At 54.0% G+C, this 21,017-nt stretch overlaps 1 protein-coding gene across 2 annotated transcripts; it reads left to right on the plus strand.

Annotated features, from left to right (window-relative positions):
* The first annotated feature begins 819 nt into the window (after positions 1-819).
* TTC7B (tetratricopeptide repeat domain 7B) lies at positions 820-20,806 on the plus strand. 2 transcript variants are annotated; one of them, XM_053475019.1, is made up of 21 exons: positions 820-1,131; positions 1,792-1,946; positions 3,662-3,830; positions 5,192-5,322; positions 5,533-5,654; positions 7,964-8,042; positions 9,001-9,173; positions 9,794-9,857; positions 10,508-10,645; positions 11,666-11,749; positions 11,995-12,099; positions 12,417-12,534; positions 12,973-13,030; positions 13,747-13,819; positions 13,897-14,057; positions 14,522-14,638; positions 14,794-14,891; positions 15,501-15,650; positions 17,021-17,161; positions 18,289-18,491; positions 20,573-20,806. In XM_053475019.1, exons 1-21 carry the CDS (start codon positions 1,011-1,013, stop codon positions 20,792-20,794), a joined length of 2,682 nt encoding a protein of 893 aa, XP_053330994.1. In that variant the 5' UTR covers positions 820-1,010; the 3' UTR covers positions 20,795-20,806. The 2 variants fall into 2 exon arrangements, with proteins under 2 accessions (XP_053330994.1, XP_053330995.1); XM_053475020.1 differs by lacking the exon at positions 15,501-15,650.
* The last annotated feature ends 211 nt before the right edge of the window (positions 20,807-21,017 follow it).

Consider the following 21,017-nt stretch of genomic DNA (forward strand, 5'->3'; position numbering starts at 1 on the left):
TATAATATGAGGAATATACAGGATATAACGGGTTATAAGGACGGGATTAGTTATATGGGGGGGAGAGTATATAATATATAATATGAGGAATATACAGGGATATAACGGGTTATAAGGACGGGATTAGTTATACGGGGGGAGAGTATATAATATATAATATGAGGAATATACAGGATATAACGGGTTATAAGGACGGGATTAGTTATACGGCTGGAGAGTATATAATATATAATATATAATATGGGATATAACGGGTTCTATGGCTCTGCAGTAACTGGTGTTTCTTCTTCAACAGCCCCGGGCGCCAAAATCCCTAGTTATGGCTCTGCTGCCTTGGTCACGATGGCTACCAGGCAACCTACTGACAGCAAAGCCCCAGAATAATGAGCGGGTTATGCTGGGAATGGCCGGTATTCGGGGTCATTTAGGGTCTTCTGGTTATTTTGCTTTATTACATACGGATGAGGTCAGGAATTCTACTGGTTTACTGGTGCCCTGTGTGAAGTGGCCGGCTGCCCCTGTCGTGCTGGGAGTGTTGGGATTTGTGCTGCTGGGAGTGTTGGGATTTGTGCTGCTGGGAGTGCTGGGAGTGCTGCTGGGAGTGTTGGGATTTGTGCTGCTGGGAGTGTTGGGATTTGTGCTGCTGGGAGTGCTGGGAGTGCTGCTGGGAGTGTTGGGATTTGTGCTGCTGGGAGTGTTGGGATTTGTGCTGCTGGGAGTGTTGGGATTTGTGCTGCTGGGAGTGTTGGGATTTGTGCTGCGGTTCTGCATGCGGCCGCCCGGTGGCGCTGCTTCCTGTCTCCTCGCTGTGAGCTCCGCCGGCCGGACACTGCAGACGTTCCGCTCCGGGGACCGGGATCCCTGCGCCAGCCTCCTGACTCTGTGTCCTCTTCCTGTTCCCTGCTCCGAGCCCTCCCAGTGACCGCGTCCCCCGGCCTGCCCCCGCTCCGAGGCCTTCCCCTGCACCGAGGCCTCCCAGCGACCCCGGCCTCCGTGTCCCCTCTACCCCCATGGCGGCCCGGAAGGCCGGCACCCGGCTGGAGCTGGAGATCGAGCGCTGCCGCTCTGAAGCCAACTGGGAGCGGATCCACGAGCTGGTCCGGCAGCTCTCCGCCAAGCTCATCTCCAACGGTACGGTCAGGACTGGTAACTACAGCCCCCGGACTGCGGCCTGGAACCGGGGAAGGCAAACGCTGTTGCACAAAAGACACCGCTACACCTGAGATAATGTAGGGGGACACTGTCATTGCTACACCTGAAATAATGCAGGGGGACACTGTCATTGCTACACCTGAAATAATGCAGGGGGACACTGTCATTGCTACACCTGAAATAATGCAGGGGGACACTTTCACTGCTACACCTGAGATAATGGGGGCTGTCACTGCTACACCTGAGATAATGGGGGCTGTCACTGCTACACCTGAGATAATGGGGGCTGTCACTGCTACACCTGAGATAATGGGGGCTGTCACTGCTACACCTGAGATAATGGGGGCTGTCACTGCTACACCTGAGATAAAGGGGGCTGTCACTGCTACACCTGAGATAATGGGGCCTGTCACTGCTACACCTGAGATAATGGGGCCTGTCACTGCTACACCTGAGATAATGGGGGCTGTCATTGCTGCACCTGAGATAATGGGGGGCTGTCACTGCTACACCTGAGATAATGGGGGCTGTCACTGCTACACCTGAGATAATGGGGGCTGTCACTGCTACACCTGAGATAATGGGGGCTGTCACTGCTTTTTGTCGTATTGTGTGTAACGGGGGGCTCTCTGTGTGCAGATGACATGGCCGAGCTGCTGACGGGGGAGGCCAAGCTGGAGCAGCACCTCAAGGACAATCCCTTCAAACAAGGAGTCGGCCCCCGGGGGCCCCGGCCCAAACTCATCGACGTCCGCAAGCACCTGACGGCCGTCCTGGACAGGGGGAACCTGAAGGTACGGGGGGGGGGTGCTCGCTGATATTATTATTAATATTCAGAACGCTGCTGTTAATATTAATAATAATCTATATTTTGTACTGTATCTGCTGTTATTTATAATAATAATAATCTATACTGTATCTGCTGTTATTTATAATAATAATAATAATAATAATAATAATCTATACTGTATCTGCTGTTATTTATAATAATAATAATAATAATAATCATCTATACTGTATCTGCTGTTATTTATAATAATAATAATAATAATAATAATAATAATCTATACTGTATCTGCTGTTATTTATAATAATAATAATAATAATAATAATCTATACTGTATCTGCTGTTATTTATAATAATAATAATAATAATCTATACTGTATCTGCTGTTATTTATAATAATAATAATAATAATAATAATAATCTATACTGTATCTGCTGTTATTTATAATAATAATAATAATAATAATAATAATCTATACTGTATCTGCTGTTATTTATAATAATAATAATAATCTATACTGTATCTGCTGTTATTTATAATAATAATAATAATCTATACTGTATCTGCTGTTATTTATAATAATAATAATAATAATAATAATAATCTATACTGTATCTGCTGTTATTTATAATAATAATAATAATAATAATAATAATAATCTATACTGTATCTGCTGTTATTTATAATAATAATAATAATCTATACTGTATCTGCTGTTATTTATAATAATAATAATAATAATAATAATCTATACTGTATCTGCTGTTATTTATAATAATAATAATAATAATAATAATCTATACTATTATTATTATTATTATTACTATTATTTATAACATTATTTTTAATAATAAATATAGATTAGAAAATAGTAATAATAATAATATTTTGTATTTGTTGTTTATTTTCTCCGTGGCATACTCCGGCCCTGCAGCGAAGGGTTAATATGTACAGCCTGTGGCGTGGAACATGTCTGTAGCGTGTCCTGCTTGTTTTGGCGTCTCTTCCGTGTGCCGGATAAACGCCCCAGGACCGTCTCTGTAACCGTTTCATCTTTTACCTCTTCCACAAAGACGAATTCTAAAAATGTTTTTAGCATCCTTCGACTTTTTGGGTTGATAAATAGAGCAGCTGCCCAGCAGAGGTGGTAGAGGGTAATACAGTGAGGGTATTAACCATGCATGGGATAGACATACGGCTCCTGAATCTAAGACGAGACCAATGACCGATTAAGGTTTGAGTCGTTACAGCAGGAGAGACGGGCGACTAGACGGGGGCCGGATGGGGGCCGATCTCTACTTGAAATAATACATTTCTTTACAAAATGCTCCTCTCTGGGGTAAATATTTATCGCTCCAGAAACGTTATGTTTAGAAACGTTGTGCGTCTGTATATGTTCTAAGCCAGAAGACCCCTCTTCTGTTCCGCACGGCGGTCTCTTTTTAGACAGATACCTCTGCTGCGTGTTTATGGGGGTCTCGTCTTTCCGGCCCCCCGGTTATTTCCCTTATAGGATATTATCTTCCGGTGAGCCCATCTCCGGCTCTGCGCTGCGCATGCACCGGAAACTCTCCGCCGACCCGCTCCTCCGCCCACTGATCGCTAGCACTTCGGTTTCACGCTGCCAGAGCCGGTACCCAGCACGGGCCGAGGTGGAGGCGGTGCGCGGCAGCCCGGCAGCTGTGGTATTTTAACAGTATTGTGTTGCTTTTTGTTAACAGGCAGATCTAATGCAAGAAGCCAACATGCTAATGGCCAAACTGAACTACGTGGAGGGCGAGTACCGGGACGCGCTGGCCACCTACGGCAGGATGGGGCTGGACGACCTGCAGCTCGTGGCCTGCGCGCCGTATAAGCTGAGGATGATAGCGGAAGCCTTCGCCATCAGAGGTAGGGACCGGGGGGGGTATATACAGCGCACGCAGCCCTCAGAGCCTCCGCCGGGGGGCCGATGAGACGGGCCGGAGGGGTCTGATCTGCCGGCGTCCCCTGGGATACGGGGGGGGGGCTGACAGACTGGAGTCCAGTAGGTTGTGAGTCTGGGCAGCAGGGGGCGCCGTGTCTCTACCCTCGGTGCTGTGACCCGGGGCCTGTCCTCTCGGGGCCGTTAATACTATTACCGCATTAATGCCGCCGGGTAAGTAATTGCCGGACGGATTACGTTTATAATGAGAGGCGTTCAGTCCGCGGCTTTTATTTACCCTCCGCCCGGCGCCAGGGACTTCAACTCCCAGCAGACTGCGTTAGTAAATAGGAAGGAAAGGTTGTGCCGGGGGCTGCAGTCAGGAGACGCGCAGGTTTAATGTCGCCCCCTGACAGCGAGGAGACCCTCGTTTAATTCGGCTGGAAAAACCTTTTAGTTGCACTTTTTGGATCACATTATTAGTATTATTGGCCGTTTATCGGGGGGTGCTGGGTTTTGGTCATTCAGTCCGTCGGAAGCTGGCTGTCGGCACATGGGGGGTCCGTACACGGGACCCCCTGCTTCCTTTCACGTGGAATCTCTTCATTTTTTTATAATATTTTAGGATGTTTTTGTCTATATTTACAATCTAATTCCCGGGGCAAATGAGAAACAATCACCATAGCAACCAATTCCTACTCAACTAAGCCACATGCACCAGAATTCCTCTTCATAAATAGTCATTTCTCTTCAGTCTTTTGGGGGGTTTTGGGGTTTTTTTGCATTTTTTTCTCTTCAGTCTTTTGGGAATTTTGGGGGTTTTTTGCATTTTTTTTCCGCGTTATCGGATATTTACCTGGTTTTAGGTCCTAATCCGCCGTTTATCTGAATGCCGCCGCTTCCCTAATTCCTTCCATTTTCATGATGACTAAAAGCTGACAGATTGGGGGCCGCGGTGACTGCGATCGGAGACGCCGTCCTGCTAGCGGAAGGGTTAACGTGTGGCCCTCAGGGGCCGAAGGATTCGCTCTGGGGGGTCTCTGTACTTTCCCCTGCCTGGCACCCGCCGAGCGCTCAACCTAAACCTCCCCCCTGCTAATCCAGGGCATTAGAGGCTGACTCCGTAAAGCATTAAGCCTCCGGCCGCCTCCGAGACCCCCGCGCAAGACTCCCAGTCTCTTTACCCGTTGGATTATACATTATACATTGTGCAGGGCCAGCTCAGCTGTTTTTGTTTGTTGCCGGAGTAACCTGCCTGTGCTGGGTGTTGAAGCTCTCCGTTTAGTGAATAGAGCCCGCCGTCCGCGCGCAGAGTAATAACGAGTCTCTCTCTGTCCTTCCCTTCCAGGGCTGTGTTTGGAAAAGCTGCCAAATTCTTCTTCTACCAACAGCCTGCACGTCGACCGCGACCAGGAGATCATCACCTGCTACGAGAAAGCGGGCGACATCGCCCTCCTCTACCTGCAAGAGATCGAGCGGGTGAGTGGCGTGCGCCGGGGTGAAATAACCGCACTTCTCCGCAGCCTGGCCGAGCGTTAATGGAAGTCAGAGAAAAATAGGGAACCCCATAATGAACCCCCTGGATCGAGGCTGGTGCGCGGCCGCCCGGCAGGGGAGGTAAGGGCCGTATAGGGGATGCCCTGATTGGTGTTCGTCGTTATTAACGCAGTGATTCTGGTTCTTGTTCAGGTCCAAGCAGCCAATATCCAGAACAGGAGCCCTAAGCCGGGACCCGTGGCCCCCGACCAGGAGCTGAACTTCTTCCTGGAGACTGGGCTGCAGCGCGCGCATGTCATTTACTTCAAGAACGGGTAAGCCGGCTCTTCGTGATCCCGCATGCCGTGTGTTAGGCTCTGATGGGACTAAATGGCCTAACAACCCCCACCCCCCCGTCGGTGGGGGACCAGCAGGGGCCACAGGCACAGTTTAAGGGTAAATGTTCAGACTCGCTCGATGTGATATGAGGGGCAACAGATCAAAAATACTGCGTCTCCCCCCAAAAACATTATTAAAGAGTCCGCTGTTAATACATACAAGTTACATGTTACATGTACCTTCTGCATGTAACAGGCACATAATTTAAATGTCTGGGCTCCCTAAACATGCCCCTGATGCCATCCGATGCCTGGGAGTGATGGGATTCCCTGCGGCCAGCCGGCATCCGTGTATCTGTGTGGTTATGATGTCACGCGTGTTCTGTTTATTGACCTGTCTGTATTTATAACGTTCTGCTGCAGGATACATATTCACGGAGATGAACAGTATGTATTCCCTGTACCCCCCCCCCCGCACCCACCATGTAGAGAACCGTTAGCTCTTTGCACAAGACCATCTTTAACCCTTTCTTCCTGCTAATGTTTGTTTTGGGGTTTTTTAGCCAAAAAAAACCCCTAAAAAACAAACAAAATAGTCAAAACCTTCCGGCAGAATCTGGAATAAACCATTTTTTGTTGAAATGAATAGAGAATGGATTTCTGTATTCATTTAATGAACGTTCAAACCTGGGAGCCGCTGGGATTGGTGGAAACCGGTGCCTTCCGCGTGTTTAGCCGTCCGGGGGCCACGCCGTGTCTATACGCTGGGCGTGATGGGAGTTTGCTTTCACGGCAGGCTTTTTTCATTCATTGTAGTTTTTCATATTGACAAACTTTCCAAATTCTCAGCCCCCCCCCCCGCCTGCCGGCTCCGAGGCTCGGATTCATAGGGCCGATCCTGTTGTGTAGGTGCTTATCCAACCGCGTTCATGGAGATTTGCGCGCATGCACGAGAAGGGCACCGAGCGACCCCCGTAATGGGGAAAGGGTGCCTGCTGTGCCCATTGGCTTTGAAGACCGGGATGAGCAGTGAAGGGGTTAAGCAGCGCGCATTCATTTGCTAAGCAAATTTTGAGGACTGGGAGACGAGAGCGTTTGCTAAACTCGTAACGAACGCCATCTCGGCAGAGATCCCCGCGTCTATATTATCCGTAATTACTATTACTTATTGTTCCGTATAGCGCCCTCGTATTCCGCAGCGCTGTACAACGACCCTTCCGCCTGACACACAAGAGGCCGTTTGTGTTAAAGTCCTGGGCCGAGCTTAACATCAATCAGACAAACCAACCCAAAAAAAGTGACGGCGTTCCTTTAAGCGGATTCGAAGCTGGGGTATACTGCCGGTTAATAACGATCATATAACATATCTGCCGCGGAGCGCGGAGGTCGGTGATATCTGAACTAAAACAAGCTTCATCGTCAAAGCTTGTGGTTGTCTAAAAACAACACGGAAAGGTTAATGAACATTTTTCTGCTGCTATGGCAACTTAGCTTTGTGTAACAATTTAATCCAAATCCAAGCCGGGGCTGCGGAGGGGATTCTCTCGTACCGGGGGGGGGGGCCGTGAAGCGCGGCGGTCTCATCTGAACGCGTTCTATGGGAAGCTCGCTGTGATCGCCTGCGGTCACTAATGGCTCGCGTCGATGGATTGAGAGCAGATAAATGCACTCACCCCGTCCCCGGGGGCCGCAGGGGCTTTCTCAGTCATTTCACCGCTTCCCGGGTGGGATGAAAGATCAGATCGATAAACCTCTCGTGTAACCGGGAGCCCCCAACTCCTCGGCCGACGGATTGCGTGGAAAGTCATGGAGACTCGATCCCGCGCGCCCGTTATTCCTCCGCCAGCCGTCAGCTTTCCTAGTCTGTTTAAAGGAGTAGTACAGCGGGGAGCAGAGCCCTTCGGACGGGTCGCCTGCGGGGGGCAGAGGTTCTCATGTTTGCTGGCAACATTTACATTAAAGCTCATTTGATAGAGCGATGCAGAATGAATACCCTGCTGTTTAACCCTGTCCTGCTCGATCCTAGGTCTTAAACTGTACACTTAATGACGCTGCGTTTAGTCGACGAGCGCCGGTTCTGCCGTAGCTCTACCTTGTGCTGTGTAAGTCGTATGGATCTAGCTCCGGCCCCGATGCTGAGCGTCTTGCTGCTGCCCCGTGAGCCGATCTCGCGTGGTTTGGCAGCACGAAGCTCTCATCCGTTTGTTGCCCCCGGACCCCCCCCTCGAAGTTTTTATTGTCAATGAAGGAGCCCTGAGCAAAATCCGACCTGTCCGAGATAACCCCCGTCTCCTCTGTGTTCCCAGGAACCTGACCAGAGGCGTTGGCCGATTCCGCGAGATCCTGCGGGCCGTGGAGACCCGGACCACCCAGAACCTGAGAATGGTAAAGCTGCCACACCACCAAGTCACTACCGACCATCGAGTCCTCGCCCCCGAGTCACCGGCCGGTATCATACCGACCATCGAGTCCTCACCCCCGAGTCCGAGTCACTGGCCGGCATCATACCGACCATCGAGTCCTCACCCCCGAGTCACTAACCGGCATCATACCGACCATCGAGTCCTCACCCCCGAGTCCGAGTCACCGGCCGGCATCATACCGACCATCGAGTCCTCGCCCCCGAGTCACCGGCCGGCCTCATACCGACCATCGAGTCCTCACCCCCGAGTCACTAACCGGCATCATACCGACCATCGAGTCCTCACCCCGAGTCACCGGCCAGTATCATACCGACCATCGAGTTCTCACCCCGAGTCACTGGCCGGCATCATACCGACCATCGAGTCCTCACCCCCGAGTCACCGGCCGGTATCATACCGACCATCGAGTCCTCACCCCGAGTCACTGGCCGGCATCATACCGACCATCGAGTCCTCGCCCCCGAGTCACCGGCCGGCCTCATACCGACCATCGAGTCCTCGCCCCCGAGTCACTGGCCGCTTGGACAGCCCTGTATTTAAAGGGACATCCGCCGTATGCACTTTGATGCACGTGATACCCGAGTGCCCCTTTAAATCATTGTTCTCGTCCCCGTCAGAATCCCCCATATGCTTTTGCGTCTTCCCTGGTCTCGGCGTCCTGGCAGTAACTGCTTGCCCAGATTGGGGGCCGCAGGTAGCCCCTGGTCCGCCGTCAACAGGAAAGCCAATCAGAATGCTTTACACAATGCACGTTATCAGAGATTCAGTTTCTGTTGAGTTTGTTTTTTTGGCCGCGGTAGAAATCTCTGATTATTTCAGATGCCCCCTCTGGGGGGTAAATGTTGTAAATCCCCCTGGTATTGGCCACAGATGTTAATGAAAGGCTTTGTGTAACGCTCGGCCCCTTCGGCCCGTTTCAGACGATCGCCCGGCAGCTGGCCGAGATCTTGCTACGTGGGATGTGCGAGCAGAGTTACTGGAACCCCCTGGAGGATCCGCCGAGCCAATGCCCCTTGGATGACCCGCTGCGCCAGGGGCTGAACACCAAGAGCTACACGCTGAGCCGGAGACCCCGCGTGTACGCCGGAGAAAAGTAGGTGCTTTGGGGGTAAAAGTAGGTGCTTTGGGGTAAAAGTAGGTGCTTTTGGGGTAAAAGTAGGTGCTTTTGGGGTAAAAGTAGGTGCTTTGGGGTAAAAGTAGGTGCTTTTGGGGTATAAGCACCCAGCTTGTTGCCCTGAGAGGCAGATGGGGTTCAGAAATATATTTATTTGATGGCACTGTTCCCTTAATACCTCCTCCCCCTCCCCGCTGGATGGAAGTGCCCTCTGACTGCGTGTCTGCGCATGGAAAGGCTGTAAAATGCTCTTTAATAATAAAATAGTTAAGTTTGGCCCCGTTTTCCTTGTGATTGTTTGGCGGCTGGGAAATGACCCGCCGGGGGTTTCCGCGGGATTCCCCTGTGCCGGGGCATTTACTCGGGCGCTTCTGTCCCCGTGAAACGCGCTTCCTTCCTGCAATTCATCCCCAGCGCGTTTCCCCCGTAATCAGATTCTGCACAGAATAATTAAACGGCGTTTATCGCCTGCTCTGGAAGGAGTAGACGCCGGGAGACCCTTTCTGTGCCGGCGGGGGCTTCGGCATGAAGCGGTTATTTAAATGTCCTTTGTTATGTGATGTAGTAATTCGTCTTTCGTTTTATCTCCGCCTGTTCAGCATTTTCTGCCCCCAGGAAAACACGGAGGAGGCTCTTCTGCTGCTCCTGATCAGCGAGTCCATGGTAAGTCGTTCATCCGGGCCCCTGCTCTCGGTTACTGGCCCCTGACACCCTGACGGGATCAGTCACGGCCATTGCAGCATTGCTATGTGTGGATGAGGTGTGTTTATCGATAGGGGTCCTGCGCCCAGCAGAGGTGGGTGTGCAGTATATTGGCAGATATTGCCGATCACCCTGTTATTGTCGTGATAAGGGGTAGCGTGGGATGAGCCCGCCGGTACCCCATAGTCCGCCACGTTATCCCATCCCCAAGGAGGAGGCAGATTTCCACCCTCGGCCGGGGGCTTGACGCTCTCCTGCAGAACTTGGCCCGTTCATGGCGCTCGGCAGCTGTCGGCGCATCTGTTACCCGGTCCCTCGCCGGCTCGCTCGCCCCTTTACGGGGCTTTACAGAGATTTGATGCTCCGGGGGGCCGGGGCATTGAGCCGAGGCAGATGCACTTCTATTCCCTGGCAGTTATTATCCGTCTGACGGGATGACGGCGGCCGGTGTTCACGAGCGGGCCGGGCGACTGATCTCCTGGCACCGATGGGTTAACATCTCAGGCCGGCTCCGTCTCGGGGCTGACGGAGGGTCCGAGTGTCACCGGTGTAAAAATGGTGTGAAAAAATAGGATTTCTGGAATTGTTTATGTTGTTTGTTCCGGTTTTAGGCAAACAGAGACGCGGTCCTGAGCCGCATCCCCGAGCACAAGAACGATCGCATCATCAGCCTGCAGAGCGCGTCCGTGGTGTACGACCTGCTGACCATCGCCCTGGGCCGCCGGGGGCAGTACGAGATGCTCTCCGAGGTACGTCCGGCCGCCGGCCCCCGCCCCTCCGCGGGATAAAGAGCTTAAAAGATTAAAGGTGCCGTTCCACCGACTCTGCTGAATCCGGCACGCCGCCAGTTACAGCGTCACAAACATCGTTCCTCGCGCCGCTGAACGCCAAACCCTCCCAGAAATAATCCTTTAATCACGTAAAATATTGGGGGGGGGGCTTAATATTCATGTGACACTAAAACAGGCACTGATAGGCTGCTGCCGTAGTGAGGTGCATCGTTTAAAGGACACGATTGTGTTTATTTGCTTATCTCAATGGAGAGTCCAGGTAATGTTTTGTTTGAGCACGTTACCTTTTGGGTTAATATATGGATATTTTAGGTATCGTTTAAAAATCGCCTTGGTCTGAATATGGACAGTGCCCAAAAACAATTAACCTCCTTCGGAAAGTCCAAGCAATGAGTGACGGAGAGATTAAACTCCGGGGGGTGGGGGGGCAGCCGTCACAATATAGAGTTCCAGACTGACGGTCGGAAGGAGCGCGCGTTTACCCCCCGGGGGGTATCGGTGACAGCGCAGAGCGCCGGGAGACGCGTTTTCTCGCTCGTGTCGGGAAGTTTCCGTGATACAAAGTTCACCTGGATAGCTTTTCTTTGTGGTTTTATTGGACGGCCGGCCGCGGAGTTTATCGGAGCCGGGAACTGAATACTAAAATACAGAAAGCCTTCGTGGTTATGTTGGGATCGGAAATGAAGCCGCGGCAAATTAATCTAAAGCTCCGGTTCCAATCAGATACAATCCCGGACAGCAAGAGAAACCATCAAGCCCCGTTTAGTTAATAATGCCCAGCTGGGAACAGTTCTAATGGCCGAGCTTTAATGGCTGTGCTCTCTGTAGTAGCAGCGTGTCTGCGTGCGTGTGTATGTGTGTGTCTGCGTGCGTGTGTATGTGTGTCTGTGTCATGCGCGTGCGTGTGCTGTGATGTTCTAGAGTTTATCTGCAGACCGAACTCCGTGTTTTTTTTCCTGATTTTGTTCTTTTTCGCAGTGTTTGGAGAGAGCCATGAAGTTTGCGTTTGAAGAGTTCCACCTCTGGTATCAGTTTGCTCTCTCGCTGATGGCCGCAGGAAAGGTAACGGCGACGCTCCGTCTGTCTCTTTGTTAAATCAGGAGTCTGCAGGGGAGCTGCAGTTTGAATTCCCCGACTTTATTCTGCCTGCGTGTATCTGCGGGGTTCGTTCAAACGGAGTTCAGCCTCCTGTCTACCTGCGGGGGGTTAATGACGTCCGTTAAATGCCCGGTCGTAGGTGGGGGGGGGCTTCTCCTTTCGCTAAATGATTCCCCGTCTTGTTTCTTTCCCTCGGTTGGCCCGTCCAGTCCGCGCGAGCCGTGAAGGTTTTACAGGAATGCATACGCTTGAAGCCCGAGGACGCCACCATACCGCTCCTAGCGGCCAAACTCTGCATGGGCTCGCTGCACTGGGTGAGTTCAACGAGACGCGGCGATTCTCCGCCGGCCGGCAGCTGCTCGGAGCCGGTGAGCACACGCAGCATGAAAGGGGTTAATCCCGGCTGCCGTGTTCTAGAAATGACTCTTATTGCACCTGAGGATAAGTATATCATGTGTTCGGCTCAGGCAAGTTTCTGGGGATGTGGAATGAGAGTGTTGACCAAAGAGCTTACAATCGACCCATGTCTTCTGAGAGAAGGAGCCTTGGAGCCGGGAGGAAGTTTCCAGACTCGGCCGCCCGGTACCGAGGGTCCGTTTAATGAATTAGACTTTAATATTTTTTTCTTTAGCTGGATGAAGCCGAACGTTTCGCCAAAATGGTCGTTGATTGCGGCGACAAAAGCTCCGAGTTTCGGGCCAAAGGCTTCCTGGCCCTGGGGCTCACCTACAGTCTGCAGGCTTCGGACGGTGAGTTATCATGCGGGGTGGGGGCGGCCGGACGCCAACGGCGGGGTGTTAGCTTTGTATTCCAGGTCCGGCGCCGGTTGATGGACCCCCAAATTCAAATGTCAGTGGTCCCCGCTTTACTAATTTTGCTTTGTCTCTCCATTGGCATTTAACTGTTTGAGAGCTGAGGGGTACAAGCAATGGCTATGCAAGTCTGTGAGCTAAAGGGCATGTGGCCCCTGAGGGCCCCGTTCACATCCCGCGCGGCCCCCCGTTCACATCCCGCGCGGCCCCCCGTTCACATCCCGCGCGGCCCCCCGTTCACATCCCGCGCGGCCCCCCGTTCAGATCCCGCGCGGCCCCCCGTTCACATCCCGCACACACGCGGCTGCGGAGTATCGCTGTCGGATTATTTATCGCTCGCTGGGAGTCTGTAATCGCAGTGTCTCTGTTTTGCAGCCTCGCTGCGAGGGGTGGAGGAGGATCTGCAGAGGAAAGCTCTTCTTGCGTTTCAGCGGTGAGTTGAGTGGCGGGTGGGCACAGGGGGACCCCGAGAGCTAAAGAGACGGGGACTGGCGGGTGGGCACAGGGAGACCCCGAGAGCTGGAGAGACCGGGGACTGGCGGGTGGGCACAGGGGGACCCACGAGAGCTGGAGAGACGGGGGACTGGCGGGTGGGCACAGGGGGACCGCGAGAGCTGAAGAGACGGGGGACTGGCTGGTGGGCACCGGGAGACCCCGAGAGCTGGAGAGACGGGGGACTGGCGGGTGGGCACCGGGAGACCCCAGGAGCTGGAGAGACGGGGGACTGGCGGGTGGGCACCGGGAGACCCCAGGAGCTGGAGAGACGGGGGACTGATGGGTGGGGAGAGAGAGACCCCAGGAGCTGGAGAGACGGGGGACTGACGGGTGGGGAGAGGGAGACCCCAGGAGCTGGAGAGACGGGGGACTGGCGGGTGGGCACAGGTAGACCCCGAGAGCTGGAGAGACGGGGGGGGCTGGCGGGTGCGTCGTTTCTCTGCCTGGAATCCGGAAATCTCTTATTACCGGTTTCCGTATCTTCCGGGAGTCAGACGGGTTTTTGATTGCTGCTTAAACACGCAGTTTGACGTGTAAATGACATGTTTCGGCGGTTTCCGTGGGTAATTTGCACGGATCTCAGCGCCAAACACAGACTCCCGCGATCTCTCGCCCGCGCGCTCCTTTCATTTGTGAACGTTTTGCTCTGTTTAGGGCGCACAGTCTCTCTCCCACCGATCACCTGGCCGTGTTTTACCTGGCTCTGCAGCTGGCCATATCCAGACAGGTGAGTAAAGTGTCCGTACGTATCGGCCAGTGGCGTAACGCCGGCGGCACGAGGGGTTAACCGGGCATGCCGTTTAGATTCCAGAAGCTCTGGGGTACGTACGGCAGGCGCTGCAGCTGCAGGGCGACGACGCCAACTCCCTCCATCTGCTGGCGCTCTTACTGTCCGCGCAGAAACACTACCACGACGCCCTGAACATCATCGACATGGCGCTGAGCGAATACCCCGAGAACTTCACGTGAGTACGTCGGGGAGGGAGGCAAAGGGGTATGGCCGCCTGTCGGGGCGGGATGTGGCGGCTGTCGGGGCGGGATGTGGCGGCTGTCGGGGCGGGATGTGGCGGCTGTCGGGGCGGGATGTGGCGGCTGTCGGGGCGGGATGTGGCGGCTGTCGGGGCGGGATGTGGCGGCTGTCGGGGCGGGATGTGGCGGCTGTCGGGGCGGGATGTGGCGGCTGTCGGGGTGGGATGTGGCGGCTGTCGGGGGGGATGTGGCGGCTGTCGGGGGGATGCGGCGGCTGTCGGGGCAAGATGAGTTGGGATATGATAAATAAGGGAGTGTGATGTAATAGAGTGAGTGTGATGTCATAAGTATGTTTGATTTAAGCAGGATGTTTTTCGTCTGGATGTTTTGTGAGGAAATCTTGGTTTTTTTTCCGTTGGCCTGAATCCGGCTAATTGTTGTTGTTTTTGTTACGCGGCAGTTTGTTGTTTTCAAAAGCCAAGCTGGAATCGTTATGCCGGGGGCCGGACGAGGCCCTCCTCACCTGCAAACACATGCTTCAGATCTGGAAGTCCTGCTACAACCTGACCAACCCCAGGTAAAGCTGCTTTTGTTTTTCCGGGTATTTTTGCTGCGATACAGCGGGTCGTGGCGCTCGGGGGCCGGGTCTTGGCGCTCGGGGGCCGGGTCTTGGCGCTCGGGGGCCGGGTCCTGGCGTGTTTGTGGCATTCATTGTCCCGTGTTGTGTGGCAGTGATTCGGGACGTGGCAGCAGCCTGCTGGACAGGGCGATTGCGGAGAGACGGCAGCTGAACACCATGAGCCTGCCGGACTTCAGCGACCCGGACACAGGTGAGACCCCCGCGGCTCCCCCCCCCCGGCCCGCTCCGCGTAAAGCCCGGGGAGGCAGGTGTGAGCTCCGCCAGCGCACCTTCACCCTGAGGCACGCGGCCGCTCGCCGACCATCCGGACGTCTAGCGATGTTCGCCAAGCAGGGGAGCTGACATCCAGCGGCTGCAAATGGCTGCGCGTTATGTGAGTTGTGATCTTCTGCGGATCTGCACCTCCACGATACCTAAAATACACGTGAATCCCCCAGCCTAATTCACTGATATTATCAGATAAACTAATAACTATATATATATATAAATACCGGTATATACTGCGTCCGTCCCGCTGCTCGGCTGACTGTCCATCCAGTCCAACGGAAGCTCGTTCTTAATGAATCCCCCCTTTCCTGCCCATTGTGTGTCGCCTAGCGGACCCTCGTTACCCAGTGAGGCTTGGGGTCTCCCCAATGCAGAATACACCGCGTGTGAACGGCTCACGTTGCGGAGACCCTGGCTAATACTTTCATTGTCTCCGGCCCTGACGCCTGGATGGAGGGCCGCGCTCCCGGCGAGGGGCTCCTGATAATCCCGCTTCTTTAGGTTTTATTTTCTCCTTTTTTTTTTCTTTTAGCGTCTGATTCCTCTTCCCTCTCGAGACCAGACTCACCTCTCCACCTTTATGTCTCTACCCATCTTCCTCTGTCTTCTCCCAAACCCGAGCACCCGCTAAAGGCCTCCGCGGACCCCGAGCCCTCCGGCGGGCCGTCCCAACTCCTTTACTGTAACGTGGTTTTCTGCCGTGAATGGGGGGGCTTCCTCCCGTCCTCTGATAATCCTCAGAGACTCCTGATTGGCCGATTTAACGCTCATTCATTCACACAAACCTAAATACCAGTAACGTTTTATCGTCGTTTAAGTAAAAAGCTTTGCCGGTCGTTCTGCGGATTATCAGAGTTTTGGGGGTTCTTGTGTTTGCCGTGGCTTGCGTTTGCTTCCGTTTTTCTTAGCTTTAGTTACAATTTGTGCTAAATACATTATTTTTGGGGCTGCGCTGCGGCTTTTGCTGCATAATATGTAAGGGGGGGTGCGTGACTTGCGCCTGGATGCCTCCAACTCCCATCACTAAATCCTTTGGCAAAGCAGCAGTCGGGGTAGAAACAAAGATTAGCATCAAACACCCAAATTAACCCATTAGAGAGTGCGCTACTCTGTCCGGATCAGAATATATGTAATGGGCGTTGGATACATTGTGTCACCCGTGCCTTTCTTCTGCTCAGGGGCCGTAGTTTAGGGCCGTCTGGTGCCACTGGGGTGAGCAGATCCAGGCTTTGCGGGAGAATAGCCCGTCCAATCTCCTGCGCCTTCCAGATGCGTACGGTAACCTAACCCACCGCTTGTTAGAATGTGCAGCTGTCCGGTGCTGAACGGGTTAAATGCATTTACTCTTTCGTTATACGGTAACCTAACCCACCGCTTGTTAGAAGGTGCGGCTGTCCGGTGCTGAACGGGTTAAATTTATTTACTCTTGTTATACGGTAACCTAACCCACCGCTTGTTAGAAGGTGCAGCTGTCCGGTGCTGAACGGGTTAAATCGCTATATGTTAAGTTAGTGATTTCTTGCATTAACATCCGTATCGTGCTGCATTAACCCTGTAGCTGCCGGTAGCCGTGGGTTAAGATGCATAGGAATTGCCCCCTGGTTTAAAGCCTGGTTATTTTGTACACCGCCACTGCGTATGGATTGTTATGTTTTGGCAGAACTCGCTGACGCTCGCCGTCTCCCCGGCTCTGATCCCAGCGCCCGCAGCAGATTGCTTGGGGAGGAAGGGGTTCTCGTTGCCGTCTCGTTGCTGTCTCGTATCTGTCTCGTTGCCGCCTGGTTGCCGTCTGGTTGCCGTCTCATTTCCCGGGCGGTCTCTTTAAGGCTCGGGATATCGGAGCTTCCTTCGTATTCTCGCTTTGTTCTCGGAAACGTTATTCCTCCCCCCCCCCCGGGTGACGCTCACTCACATAATTCCGTGGCGATCAGCGTCACGCTCCGCACGTCCCGGGATGTGTAGCGCGCGGCGCTCTCCACGGGGGGGGGGGCTTTGTGGCGGCTGCGTGTATTCTCTCCCGTGTCCCTCTTGACGTGTTGCGTGTTTCCGCAGGTTCCGTGCACGCGACGTCCATCGCTGCGTCCCGCGTGGAGCAGGCGCTGTCCGAGGTGGCGTCCTCTCTGCAGAGCAGCGCCCCCAAGCAGGGTCCTCTCCACCCCTGGATGACGCTGGCCCAGATCTGGCTCCACGCAGGTGAGTGACCCGGGCGGGGGGGTCTTTAATTACCCCGGGGGGGGGCATGGAGGCAAAGCTCACCTTCATTACATACACGGGCGGCATCTTGATCTTATTGTTCATTGCTATGGCACCAACAACTTGTGGAGCGCTGTACAACGGGCCATGCGGATAATATCAAATAATAGCAAGCGCAGACAGACGGCGCGGGGGCCCTCTGTATGCCGCGGGGGCCCTCTGTATGCCGCGGGGGCCCTCTGTATGTCAAAGAACAGGAAAAGTTACAACAAGAGACCGGAATCTAACACTAGAGGATCAGAGACTGAGATGGAACGGAAGTTTTACTTTACTGAGAGGGGGTAGATCAGTAGAACAGCCTCCCAGCAGAGGTGGTAGAGGGTAATACAGTGAGGGTATTAAACATGCATGGGATAGACATACGGCTCCTGAATCTAAGACGAGACCAGCGGCTGATTAAGGTTTGAGTCGTTACAGCAGGAGAAACGGGGGACTAGACGGGGGCCGGATGGGGCCGATCTGCCAGGGGGTTCTGGGTTTCTGACTGACGTGGAGCTAACAGGAGGGCAGCGAGGAAGCGGCTGTCGGATTGGGTGTCCTGAGGCCGCCAGGGATCTGCAGGAACAATGATTGGTGTGAAATTTCAGCTCCTGAGTATGAAGGACTCGGCGGTCTCCTGACCTCCCGGCCCCCGGGTTATCGGTGGAATTACAGCCGTGTGACGCGGCCGTTACGGGCGTATTTGTGGATAGGATGGTTTTGCGGGGGGTCTTCTCATATCTCGATGGACCCCCCTCTGCCGGTGCGACAGATCCTGGGGGGGGTTACTCGGGAGATTTAATCCCCAGCTTGGGATCCGCTTACCGTCCCTTTAAATGATTAAGGGCTTCATGTGACCTCCCTGATAACATGAGGCTGTCGGGGGCCGGCGGGTTATCCGAGTGCCGCGCCTCGCACCGGATATCTACAGACCGCCGCGGGATCCGATGGCCCCCGGAGATTACCCGGCCGGCCTGACCCCGCACTCCTCCTCCACGTCTGCACCCGACATGCTGTTTATCTGATATGTAATAAGTATTTGTGCTCCTGGCAGCTATCTCTTCATTGGCTTTGTTATTCCTCCCCAGCCGAGGTGTACATCGGGATCGGGAAGCCCGCCGAGGCCTCCGCGTGTATCCAGGAGGCGGCCAACCTCTTCCCCGTGTCCCACAACGTTCTGTACATGAGGGGCCAAGTGGCCGAGCTGCGGGGCAACGTGGACGAAGCCAAGCGCTGGTACGAGGAGGCTCTGTCCATCAGCCCCACTCACGTGAAGAGCATGCAGCGGCTGGTGAGTGAGCGCGAGACCTCTGTGACCTGTCACCCGTCTCCATCGCGGGTCTGTATCGCTCACGCGGCAGCGCGATGTACAAGCGGGCCCGTCGGGGCTCACGGACCACGCACCCAACCCCGATTTCTCGGGCGACTAGATGAGGGCCGGACGGGGGCCGATCCGCCATCAAGTCAGAGGTTTCGTCTGTTGTTTGAAAGATTTAAAAAGACAGTAGATCCGCGGCGGGTTCTCTGGGCAGAGACGTCAGAGCTGATCGATCGAGACACTTGGCTCATTGAAGGGGTCGCCCTATTTTCACCGTTTGATTTCGGATAGTGGTTGGTGCAGGGAGTGGGAGCCCTGCCTTCACGCCCAGGTGGGTGGTTTTAGGGCAATCGGGTTTGCGTTAATCTGCTCCTTGGGGTAATAAATAGCCGGTGCCGGCCGCTCCTCCGCCTCTGTGCCCATCCTTTAAGTTCTGAGCCTCCCCTCTAGCACCTAACGGGTTAATCCGACCGAAATGTAACTCATGCGCGGCAACTCACATCACTCACGGCAGGGGGAACGTAACTTTCCTCCAGGGTAAAATATTTTTTGCCCGGGGAGCTTGCAATCTGATCGGGGTTTGCAGTGACTGGCTGCACCGGTTATTCCAGATATGCAGCGGGAGAGCCGGGATGTCAGCCGAGGGGGGGTAAAATGCTGAGCGGGGGCTGTCTCTACCGGCCCTCTTAACCAAATAGTGACCGGCAAGCTCTGCATGAGCACAGGGCTGACCATCTGACCCTCGCTGTTCCGGCACAGTCATGCGCGGTGACACCGGAGCTGCTCGCCTGAAGCAGTAAAGTCCGTGGAGTTCACCTTAATTCTAAAATCTAACATAAAAAACGACAACTTTATCAAAATAAATGAAAAAATGGGAAAAATCCCCTCCGTATTGTTAAATTGCAGGGGCCGAGGTTGGCCGGTTTAACCACGAATGTCCCTGGCCCTCCCCTCCGAGCCGGCCCTCTAAATCCCCTGTGTGCATGCGGGGGCTCAATCAGAACGGGGGTCTCCGCACATTATAATAATATATATAAGCTGTCCTGACGCCCCCCCGTAGGAAGCGTGTGAGTTATATGACCGTTACACGGACCCACTGACTCTGCACATTCACGGGACCTATTTATAACCCCGTGTTCATCCGTGTCAGATTCTCCCTTCCTATGACATCAGGGGTTAAAGTTCCCCAGGGGGATCGGCGACGCGGGGCGGAATCACACATTTATATAATAAAAGCTTTAAATGCCCGCTGTACAGCGCTACGGGATATGACGGCGCTATATAGTAGTAGTATGCGCGTGGTGGAGAGTCCGGTAGGTGAGGTACGCGTGTCCCCCGTCACACGCCTCCTGCGTTGGAGGATTTATGTTCCTGCGCGAGGTTCGAGGAGCCGATGATCTGTAAACGAAACATAAATTTACCTCCACTGTTTACACGCGTGTGCCGAGAAACGTCTCTCTCCCTGCACCCCCCTCTCCACGGTACCTTAAACACGCTAATATCCATCAGGAAAGACAGGGGTCTCAATATGTCCTGCTAGAAGAGAGAGAGAGACGGAGGGGGGGAGAGAAGAGAGAGAGAGAGACGGAGGGGGGAGAGAAGAGAGAGAGAGAGACGGAGGGGGGAGAGAAGAGAGAGAGAGAGACGGAGGGGGGGAGAGAAGAGAGAGAGAGACGGAGGGGGGGGGGAGAAGAGAGAGAGACACGGAGGGGGGAGAGAAGAGAGAGAGACGGAGGGGGGAGAGAAGAGAGAGAGACGGGGGGGGGAGAGGAGAGGGACGGGGGAGAGGAGAGAGACGGGGGGGAGAGATGGAGGGGAGAAAGAGATCAGGGGGAGACACTTAAATACATAGAGGGATCTAACAAAGTACAGGAGGGGATTTTATTACAAAGTACAGGAGGAGTGAAGCGGCCGGAATGTAACTCTAGAGGGTCGGGGTCGGGAGGACGTTGCGGGTGTCTGGGGCGGAATAACTGCTGGTAATTGTTAGTATGGGGGGGGTGATTTGTTTCTTTGCCCCCAGTTACTGACGATCCGTTTCTTCTGTGTTGCAGAGTCTGATTCTCCACCATCTGGGCCGCTACAGTCTGGCGGAGAAGATCCTGCGCGACGCGGTGCAGGTGAACTCGGCGGCGCACGAGGTGTGGAACGGTCTCGGGGAAGTCCTCCAAGCCCAGGGCCACGACGACGCGGCCACCGAGTGCTTCCTGACGGCCCTGGAGCTGGAGGCCAGCAGCCCCGTCGTGCCCTTCACCATCATCCCCCGGGCGCTGTGAGGGCCGGCGCTTTAACCCTCGGAGTGCCGGCGGGAAGCCAATGTCTAGCCCAGGCCTGCGGCACTCGCGGGGTTAAACTGAGAGGTGGCGGGTAACGGTCTGTCCGCGGGGCAGCAAGGACTCTACTCAGGTGTAAAACAGTCTGGGTAAAGAGAGAGGGGCTGCACGTTACCCCCGCGGGGGGCCGAATGCTTCGCCCACAATCTCTGCCCACCCCGTTTAA

Source organism: Spea bombifrons, chromosome 9 (assembly GCF_027358695.1).
Source record: "Spea bombifrons isolate aSpeBom1 chromosome 9, aSpeBom1.2.pri, whole genome shotgun sequence".
In the NCBI taxonomy this organism is placed as follows: Eukaryota; Metazoa; Chordata; class Amphibia; order Anura; family Pelobatidae; genus Spea; species Spea bombifrons.

Coding starts and splice junctions, on each gene's coding strand:
- TTC7B (XM_053475019.1), top strand. CDS start 1,011: ATGGCGGCCCGGAAGGCCGGCACCCGGCTGGAGCTGGAGATCGAGCGC. Junction 9,174..9,793: donor CGCGTGTACGCCGGAGAAAA/GTAGGTGCTTTG, acceptor CCGCCTGTTCAG/CATTTTCTGCCCCCAGGAAA. Junction 15,651..17,020: donor GCCGTCCCAACTCCTTTACT/GTAACGTGGTTT, acceptor GTGTTTCCGCAG/GTTCCGTGCACGCGACGTCC.